The 10,698-nt window shown below is 38.3% G+C and overlaps 1 protein-coding gene across 1 annotated transcript; it reads right to left on the reverse strand.

Moving 5' to 3' along the window:
• Window positions 1-803: 803 nt before the first annotated feature.
• LOC139946332 (uncharacterized) lies at window positions 804-10,026 on the reverse strand. Its single transcript, XM_071943966.1, has 2 exons — window positions 9,395-10,026; window positions 804-5,890 (listed from the first exon to the last, which is right to left on the reverse strand). The coding sequence occupies exon 2, from the start codon at window positions 5,831-5,833 to the stop codon at window positions 4,745-4,747; it is 1,089 nt and encodes a 362-aa protein (XP_071800067.1). The 5' UTR covers window positions 5,834-5,890; window positions 9,395-10,026; the 3' UTR covers window positions 804-4,744.
• Window positions 10,027-10,698: the final 672 nt, after the last annotated feature.

Below are 10,698 nucleotides of genomic sequence, written 5' to 3' on the forward strand. Positions count from 1 at the left end.
ACAGGTGTGAGTTTTAATAATGGTCCTAACCGACATTTCCTCTTCAATTGGCCTGTAAGAATTTCAAGATTTCAATGCTTACGTTATAATTGAAATTGGATGGATTTGTATAACAAAAATACTCAACTGCAAACCATGGACAAAATCACATCTGTAGTACAATTGCTTATGAATCACCAAGTAGCCAAGCACAACATATGCTTACCAGACTAAGATTACCAGCCAAATTAACATGTCACATGCACCATTTTGTGACTGGTATCCTGCTCATTTCTGTTGAGCAAAAAACTGTTCAGCAGTATTCTCTGAGCAGCTCTATGAAATTGGGCCCTGTTTGGACGGCCATGTATGGCTGTAATGACGCCATATTTTCATTACTTTGCCTTTTCACTGTGTCTTCCGTTCACTCTTATAGTATTGAGTCTTATAGGTGATCAATGATGAATAATTTCAACACAAATGGCCACCACAATTTGCTCAACCACTGGCTAGCAAAACTGACATCCGTGACTTTGCAAAGGAAAGGTTTGTGGTTATATGGGTAACATTTCATTCATAATTTAGTTGCTCAGTTGTTAAAGGAACACGTTGCCTTAGATCGGGCGAGTTGATCTTTGAAAAGCGTGTGTAACCGTTTTTTATAAAATGCATATGGGTAGAAAGATGTTGTAAAAGTAGAACACAATGATCCACACAAACATGCCTCGAAATTGCGTGGTTTTCCTTTTACCTCGTCGACTAACACGTCGGCCATTTATGGGGGTGAAAATTTTGACTCCCATAAATGACCGACCATGTTAGTTCGCACAGTAGAAGGAAAACCACGCAATTTCGAAGCAAACTTGTGTGGATCATTGTATTCTACTTTTAAAACATCTTTCCAACCATATGCATTTTATAAAAAACGGTTACAAACGCTTTTGTTTTGACCAACTCGTCCGATCTAAGGCAACGTGTTCCTTTAAGACCAAGATGACCACACAACGATACAGGGGTTGATTTCACAAAGAGTTTAGGACTAGTCTTATCTCGAATTACTCGTCCTAACTTAGTGCTAGACTTTAGATTTTTAATAACTCCTAGGACCAGTCCTAAGTTAGGACTATCTTGCTGAAATTGACCCCAGGTCTACTGTATGACTGGGTAAATATTCATGTGTTTATGCCCATAGCGAAACCATATGAAAAAAACATGAATAAAGAACACAAGTATCATTTATATTGTTTATAATAATCTGAAAATTATAATAACTTAATCAAAATAACAACTCTATTAAATAATGTACTTTGATTAAAAATAAAAGACCTAACAAAACAACATCGTCTACACAAATTTAAACTTTACACATTGTCCAACCTCACTGACCGCAGACAGAATTCTAACAGTCTGACATTTTTTAACACTTTAGCATTAGTATAGAATACTCCTACATTATGCGCGAAAGTAAATTTATACATGGACAACTGAATGTCTTCGTGTATCACGTATAATTGCCCACCTGAACCATGGAGCACATCTCCTTTTTAAAACTTGAATATTAAATTATGTTTGGACGGTATAACAATACATAAGTGGTCTCAAATTACTTAACCTTTTGTGTCTTAAAATTGTGTATTTTTTTGTTTCAGGTTTGTTTGAAATAATCTTCGAGTCTTGGTTGACTAAACAGACCCCCTCGTTTATCCAACCACTCAACGTTTGAAGTAAAACATCAGTCTGCTTTTTGAATTTAGCCTTGACGGTTATCATTTAGCTTTTTGTTGTTGTGAAACAACCAGGCGGGTAATGGTTGACTAAAAAGTACCCGAATTAGCCCCTTGTCTATCGAACCACTAAACATTTCAAGTAAAATATCAGTCAACTTTTTTTCAAATGTTCTGTCTCCACATGTAATTCCAGTAATAAAACAGGAGTAACTAACCGAGCCATCCAGCCCCCCCAAACAGAGTGTTTACGAATAACCCCCATGGTCTCTACATGCGCACTGGCTGACCTCCAACCTGTTGAAATTACCTGCGATTATTTATGAGCTGCCAAGAAAGCAATGACTGGCGAGGGGCTGTGGCACGTGCACAACACCACTTAAACCACACGCTGCATGCACTCTCTGGTGAGGATCAAGCGCGTGCCCCGAACCCCCGCAAACATTTTCGATCGGCTGTCGGCGTCATTTTTTGTACAGTGCATGCCAATGCACTATGTAATGATTTGCCACGACAACAAACTCAACTTTACTCACTAAATAAAATATACAACAAATGATCTTAAGTAAGAGAGGTTTGCGGTAAAACCATAGGAACATCTCTTTCGAGTATTGGTTCCTTCGGTGTACCGGTTCTTTTAAGAACCACCGCGGTGGTACAAAACCAACACTACCAAAAAGAGATTGTGTTGGGTAACACCATATCAATACCTCTTTTGATTTGAGTGATTGTTCTGAAAGGAACCAGTGGTTCAAACCAACACTACCCAAAAGAGATTTATGCGGTAACACCATATGAATATCTCCTCTTGAATGGTTCTCAATAGAACAGGTGGTTAAGAACAAACACTAACCAAATAGAGATATCCACTTGGTGCTACCGCAAACCTCTCATACTTAAAGGCCGATACTTCAACCATGAAAAGTTTCAAACCTTATACTTATTTAATTTGTTTAGCCGCTCTCTTATTTACCCCTGCGGTCTTCAGACACTGATTTCATTTTGTATTAGCCCCCAACACCTTGATTGGATTATTGCGAGCCCAAGGAGCAATGACCATTTCGCAAACTTTATCATTTTACCTGAAGTATATAAACCAATTACCACTTGTGAGTTTAATTCCTCAGTCACCTAAAAAATCAAATCACAGATGGTCTATCATTCAAACCAATAGTACAACCTGTCCCACAGGAACACCAAATATTACATTTGCATATGTCATACATTGCTATACAAGGTGAAATGTTAATGCAGAGCCAAACCGAAATTGATTTGTAAATCAAAGTTGAATCTACAGAGAACGAATTTTTTCCAGTGTGGAGTGTGCTGAATTGGAGCTCAGTTTGCGGCAAATGTGTGTTTTTGATGTTCAAAAGGTCAAGATAAATGTTTGGTTTTCAGCTGGTGTTAATGTTAACATTTCACTTTGTATTCCTTGCCACTAAACGTAACCATTTTAACATGTGGCATGTAACACATGCTGTGCCATGCTTCTCTTGTCTCTTCACATTGCCCGAAAATCTAATTTACATAAACATTACAAAAGTATCATTGAATCTCCCTATAGTTTACATGTACAAAATTTGGACGGCAAATATTCAGCATTTGTTTTTTTTAATAAACATTGTTTAAACAACCCAATGTATGGGACGGCGTTATGTTGCAGATACGAATTAGTAAATTCATCTTGCAAACTTAAATCAGAATAACAATAATACAAAATATATGGTTATACGAGAACGCCACGATTCAATTAACAATAGAGATTCGGCATTATCAGTAAAATATTATTCCCTAAGCAAAGAATTTCCTTTTTACAGTAATCTTAGCAATTAATCCAAATGATTATAAATCCTTCCAATAATGTATCGGAGAATTTTTTTTTTCAAGTGTAGTTTCAGCTAGACACAAGAAACTGTTTGTATGATAAGGCACTTTAATTTAAATTACCATATTAATGTACCGGTATCAATAGAGTGAAATGTGTAATGTCACTGCTTTGATGAAGGAAAACTTGTGAAATGTCATTCACATAACTTGGTGCACATTTTTTGTATTACTATAACAAGCAGTGTTGTTGATAAATTGATGTTAATAAACCTGAGCTGAATGGACGAAAATACGCACGGACGAAGGCGGAGAGACAAAAAGAGTGGAGAATATGAACAATAAGCATGATGTGGTTCAGTACTAGCTCAAACCATGCCAACATGCACATTATGCTTACCATAATATGGTTACCAGCCAAACTGCCATCCTATATTCACGAATTGTGGCTGGTATCCTGCTCATCTATGCTGACTTTGTAAGCAATACTTTTTGCATAAACAGATCTATGTAATTGGGTCCAGGCCTTAGAAACAGCCATTATGCCTCAAATGTAAATGTCAGTTTTTACTTTCATTTTCTCATAATAACTAATGAAATTTGGTGTTAATCTCAACACAGCTTGTCACAGGTTGAACATATTTTGTCAAACTTGCAATTTAAAATGACTTCCTCCTCTTTAAAAGAGTGAGATGACGCACAAAAGCTGCTATGTACATTTCCTTCTTGTTCCCATTGCCAGATTTAATTGGCTTTCGTAACACTCCAACATATAAAACGCTGTTAAAGCTATATGGTGATACATGTGTGGTATTTTTATCAATCAAAGTTGACACTCTCTAATCTGAAATCTTACATTTTGCATACGTCACCAATTGGCCATGGAAATATCTCTGATGGAAGAACGATGTGGGAGAGAGTTGCCCAACATTTTAAGCGCACAGTTCCTATCTCGAATGTATTAAGAACAGGTGCACAAATCCGGGGCAAAACCAAAATACCAATATTTAGTGACCAACATTTTTCACTTTGTGTATAGTGTGTTTGTTGAACTCTTTTCAATATAAACGCAAATCATACATTTAAGTTTGAATTTGTGCTTGAGTTTGTGAGCAAACTTTACAAACAATGCTGATCATGCTCACTTTTTATAGATAAGCCTAACATAAATGATTTATTTATTTCAAGTTTTGAGTTTCACAAACTTGCTACTTCTACATACCGGTACTCTGATTGCTTCCTGGGGAGGAAAACCACGCAGAAGAATCAACCGACCCAACATTATCATCGCTGAAGTATACACTACCATGGCTATCACAAATACTCCCAGCACTACCGCACAGGCTTTCTGTATCGCCGATACCACTCTCGGAGGAGCTTCTGCTACCTCTTGGACGCGCCGTTTGACGGCATACTGAGGAGCTAGTGTTCTGGATTGTATTGTGTGGATTGTTGTTGTTGAGTCTGTCCTGCTTACATCGTCCATTACTAAGGGAGGGTAAGCATTCGGATGTCTCCATCCCATCGCCATTCAATTTGGCATCCTCAGCCATCTGTTCATCTCGAAGATCAGTGAGGAAGTTGATGTATCTGATGGTGAGTCGGAGGATCTCATTCTTGCTGAGTTTCTTGTCAATTGGGTGAGTGGGAAGCACTTTACGAAGGTCCGAGAAAGCAGTGCTGACGTTCTGCTGCCTCCATCGCTCTCTGCTGTTGGTGAAGATACGCCGAACCACCTTGGTGGGACCGGTGCGCTCCATGAGAGGCGCAAACCCGGTCTGTCTGACATTGCAGAATACGTTCTGACTCCTCGGGTGAATTGTAAACGTGGAGTTGTTTTGAAGCTCGGAAAATCCTTGTGTGGTTGGTGAAGAATTGACCACTGTTGGGTATGTCCATGTAACGTGAGGGGAATTCTGCATTCTTGCAGTTGGTTCAATGTTTGAAGTGTCTGAGTGAGTTGGCAACGAACCAAGAACTCCATGCGGCGAAACAGGCGACAAGACACAACTCTCTGTGATGCCTTGTGGGTGTGTCTTGATACTCAACGGCCCCATGTTGTTGGTTGACAGACCGAGAAGCAGTCCCTTCTTATCCTCTGGACTTGCTGCACGAGCGAAGGTCAACGTCTCTCTTGGATTGTTGGGTGATGCCACGGACCGACACGTGGCTCTCAGATCAAGCAATGATCCACTACTGGCTCCTGAAGGACTGACTGGCATTGTCACTTGAGGGGATGGTAGAGTTCCATGTCCCCGGCCAATGCTTCCCAGAAGGTTAGATGCTACTACCGCAGAGGCCATTGCTCATGACCCAACTCAGACTTGAGATACAACTATCCAGGTACGTCTTAACACCCCCTGGACAAGAAAAGATAAGACAGAGTACATTATTACATGCTCCATAGATCAGAGCTATCGACCCAGGTTTTAATTACATGGAGTTTCGAAGACACGCGGATGCAAACAAACACGGACATTAAATACGCCAAGAGCTTCAGGCCTCTTTAAAGGAATGTCAGACATTAAATCAGCTGTTTTTGTAAAACGGCTACTTTGGAGGTGCAAACACTTGGTAACACAAAAGAACACACGGAGCAAGGTTTGCAAAATGTGCTCTGAGAGTGCATCAATCATACATCAATGTTAAAGTTAAAATAGTATCTGTGTAGGGCTGTGCCTATACGAAAATTGTGCCCCAATCTGTTCGATTACAAATACATTTCTTCCCCTCTTTTAATTAATTACCAATGTTTGACCACTCTTGATTTGCTCATCAATCCATCATTTCTCACCATAGCAGGTCAGCAACACCTGGCATATAACGCTTACATTACTTTTAGGTAGAGGGTCTAGAATGATTCTCTCGCAATGAAATCAACTATAACACAGAACAATGTAAGTGACTAAATGTTTAGTTTATTGCTCCGTGATTTAATTGCCTACAGCATATCTGAATAAGATGACGTAAACACGCCCTTCTAGTTTGTTTATTATTCTGTTGTGTCATACGAATACCGGTGTGTGTGTTGATGTTTATGTCAGTATTTGTATAAAATGTTAACCGAACTATAGCTTACAAGGTCATTCGGTATACCATAGAACAATGGTAATACAAAGCATTGATTTCACAGGCATGCAGTTACGGTTTTTTATTTACTTACAAAGAGGCTTTATGCTAAATGCTAGGCGACTTTGGTGCATACTTTGTTTTAGATCTAGACACCAGTATGGGGTATACAGTGGTTTGGGAAATACCACATTGGTACCCGTGTGGGCGCGCTCTGACACGTTTCGACAAGTTACTGTTCTGCACACGGAAATGGAGGCCCTATACTTACAGTCAGTATATTGAGCGTTTGTGGAAATGGATATCTGGGTCGTAGGTTTATTGGCCGATTAAATTACAATATTCCATTTGTTTCAGACTCTAAGAAGTAAAACAACAAGAATCATAAGACTTCACATTATTAACTGGACATTCGATTTAAAGGGAATGTACACGTTTGGTAATTACTCATAACAGATATAAACTTAAAAACTGACTTGATAACTAGCAATGGAGAGCTGTTGATGGTATAAAACATTGTGAGAAACAGCTCCCACTGAAGTAGCATAGATTTTGTGAAAGTGGTAATTTCTCATTAAAATAATAAAAGACTTCTATTGCCAGTAGTCTTTGATTCCTATCTGAAAGCACACAAATTCGTCCAACAAGGGTGTTTTTTCTCTCATAATTTTCTCGCAACTTCGATGACCAATTTAGCTCAATTTTTAACAGGCTTGTTATTTTATGCTTATGTTGGGATACACCAAGTGAGAAGACTGGTCTTTGACATTTACCAAACGTGTACCTTCCCTTTAAGAACGGTGCTCTCTTGTTTCCTGGAATATTACATTTCATAGTAAATTCACTTTCTGGTATTCCTTGCAGCTATTTTGTTTGAAATATTATATGGCGCTTAAACTATCATAAAGTATACTTCCTTGTGTGAAAATGTTATGTGATGAAAGAAGTATAAGTAAGCAAAGTCTTCTACCTTTTGAAACGAAAAATGATATGGTTTGCAGGTGGTTAAATAAGGGCCTGAAACCTCTTTCGTTTAAACAATGTATACAGCAGACTCATTCTGTATATCTTTCCATGTAATTTCTGAGAAGGAAAACGCTAAAGGTTTCCTTCTCAGAAATCTGTATATTTTGATCTTTTTTCTATGGATTTAAATCACTATAGACATACTAATAATAATTTGAGCGTTTTGAGAACAACACTATATCAATTGTAATTAACATAAATATAGGGAGATACAATTGCCTGTAATTATAACACACTTTTATTGCACGTGCAAAATGCTGCATTTAACTCCACGGACCCATCCACTCTATAGTCAGGAAATCCTGACCAAAGGGGTTTCCTGTTGTGCAATTTAACTTTAGGTATCAATTATCAATAATCACCAAACAGCCTAGTTCCAACTGGTGGTAGGCCGTTTGTCAACGCATAATAATCAATGCCTTATACTGCTAATCTGTTTTCACACATAAAGCCGTATTCTTCAGCAAATTGATAAATGACACATGAAGCCATGTATATTTTTGTTTAGGGCAAAATAGTTGTCGCTCACCCTATAATATAAAATAAAATAAAAGTCAATAGGTTATAGGCCTTAGAAAATTTGTTAATATTAATTTTGGTTATTACCAATACAAATGGATAATTATTTTAAAATTAGGAAATAAATAGGGCCTATACGAAACAGACATTAGAAAAAGCAATTATTCTACAGGCGTAGTTTTATACTAACGTTAAACCAAAATTGTAAAGACAAGAAAAAAATATATAAAAAATAGGCCAACAATGAAATGTAGAGTAGAGGCTCCTTAAAATCGACTTGATAAAACTGAAGTTCAAACCAAACAGTTTGTCTTTTAGTTATTGATGGATGTTTCAATGCAATTTCAAATCGTGGTTACATTATTAATTTCTAATTGATATTTATATTGATATCATTTCAATTTCTAATTGATATTTCACTAGAATGGCAACGATCAGTGCCCTAGTATGACCTGATGAATTTCCTGCTTTCTCTGGTCGTGAAACAAAAGTACGTTCACAATATTCCAGGGCACTGTTCCTTTATTTTTTTTAAATTGCAAAACCCAATGAGCATTTCCGCATGAGACCATTATACATTGTAAGAGACGCCACAATCACATTGAAAGTTCTTCATTAAAACTGCGATCTTAAATTGCACAACAGTGGGAATTGATTACGTTGGATCTATTTATTTACCAGCAAATTTCTATTGAGTAATTAGCGAAGATGATGAAAAATGCTCAATGTTACTATTGAGAGCAATTCGAAGTGGACTTTACGTGAGTTTAAAACCATATTTTGCGCTTGGAAAAGAAAGTATGAGCTATGTTAATTTTCCTTCATCCCATAACTTGGACATTCAAAGTCTATATTATACCTTTCGACTAAGTCACCATGTGTTAACTTTAAAACATAATCATATAATGTGAAATGTATATTCTACATTGTAGAGGCTTTTTAAAAGGTAAAACACAAATAAAACCTTTATTTACCACTTCATCATTCAAAAGAAAGAACAAAAAATACTCAATTTCGGCAATTGAAAGTAATTATGTGAACATGAAAAAGGCAAGCGTTTAAGCCATTTAAGAAAACTTATTTCCCGCAAACTTTTACACTGGATGTCGAGGATTAGTTCGTTTGCACACACCAAGGCTCTATGGTGTCGACATTGGAATAGTGAAAAACAGCGTTTCATAAAAAGATGTTAATACACACGTAACACAAGGCAAGAGTTGCACAAGGCAAAAAGTGAGCAAACTTCTTACCTTCAATGATCTGAAGTGAATCCTAGGCGGCTCGCAAAGTTTCTGGCTCAATATCGCTCTGAAAAAAGCTCAGCAATGTTTCCTCGTGAGTTAGCTTGCTTTAGATTGATGGAATTGACGCGATCACCACTGCGTATATGTACCAGTTATAGGATACGGTCACAGTGTGGAGGTATTTGCCGTCCTCGATGCAAGCCTTCTCATTGGTCCGTGATGTGACAGACCTCAGGGCAGTTTAGTCAAAAGTGGTTGAGCCCAATATTCTCTCGGGATACCAGGAGAGGGATAAACCCCACTGATGACGGGATACCAGGAGGAATCCGCCTCACCGATATGAAGGCACGTGTTAGATGCACCACTCCTCCTCGCTCAGATGTCGCCGTTTACCAGACTAAGTCCAGTTCAGTTTACACACAATCTGACAGTTGATGTGCAAATGATTATGGATGCTTTTATTTACGTCGCGAAAAGATGATTTTTTCAAAAAAACTCATAAGACTCGACAACGTACACTTGTATTGTACATAACTCTGCTGTAATTCCTTAAAGTCGAAAACTATAGCGAGAAGGTTACAATACTTTATGTATTCCGCAGCAGTTTAAACCATGTCGTACTTGTTGACTTTGGTTGAGATTTCTAGAAAGCTTACTTCAAGAGTAAAGCCCCACTGATAGCTTTTATAAGAATCCATGGACCCACTTGTTGATGCATTTAGCTGGCCTGGCCTCACGACGATGGCTTGATTGGCATACACCATGCATCACTAGCAACGGGACCCTCTGCGCATGTCTGAAATGTACAGCGAGAAGAAGCGTGTACCACCTCACTTCATGCAAATTACGTCAAGAAACCACTGGGCGCCTCAGATTGTACCATTCTCCAAGCGGGGGGTGGCGTACGTTAAGCTGAACGCGTGGCACGGGGTCAGGTAACAGGCAGCATGCACGCTTGTGCCAAGATGTGTTAAGCCCCGCCCCTACATCAACTGTGTTATAATAGCCGAGAGTGAAGTGTGTGTAGAAACCACTAAGCACACGCTCCCATATTCTGACATGCTGACCCAGCACGTGTGGACTGGCACTTCCTGACACTGTAAAGAAATTATATATCAAAATATATCACATTACTGAATTGAAATCATTTTTTTCCAGTATTCAGTTTCTCTTGGTTTGTCTTGTCCCGTCTGTACCGATACCCACCACAACATTATCTTAAAGTAAAAGCTCACTGATTAATATTAAACGTTCGAGTACATGGAACATGTCCACGGGGGAGGGGGTGTAGTCGCAACATTCAATCATTT

Source organism: Asterias amurensis, chromosome 13 (genome assembly GCF_032118995.1).
Source record: "Asterias amurensis chromosome 13, ASM3211899v1".
Lineage (NCBI taxonomy): Eukaryota > Metazoa > Echinodermata > Asteroidea > Forcipulatida > Asteriidae > Asterias > Asterias amurensis.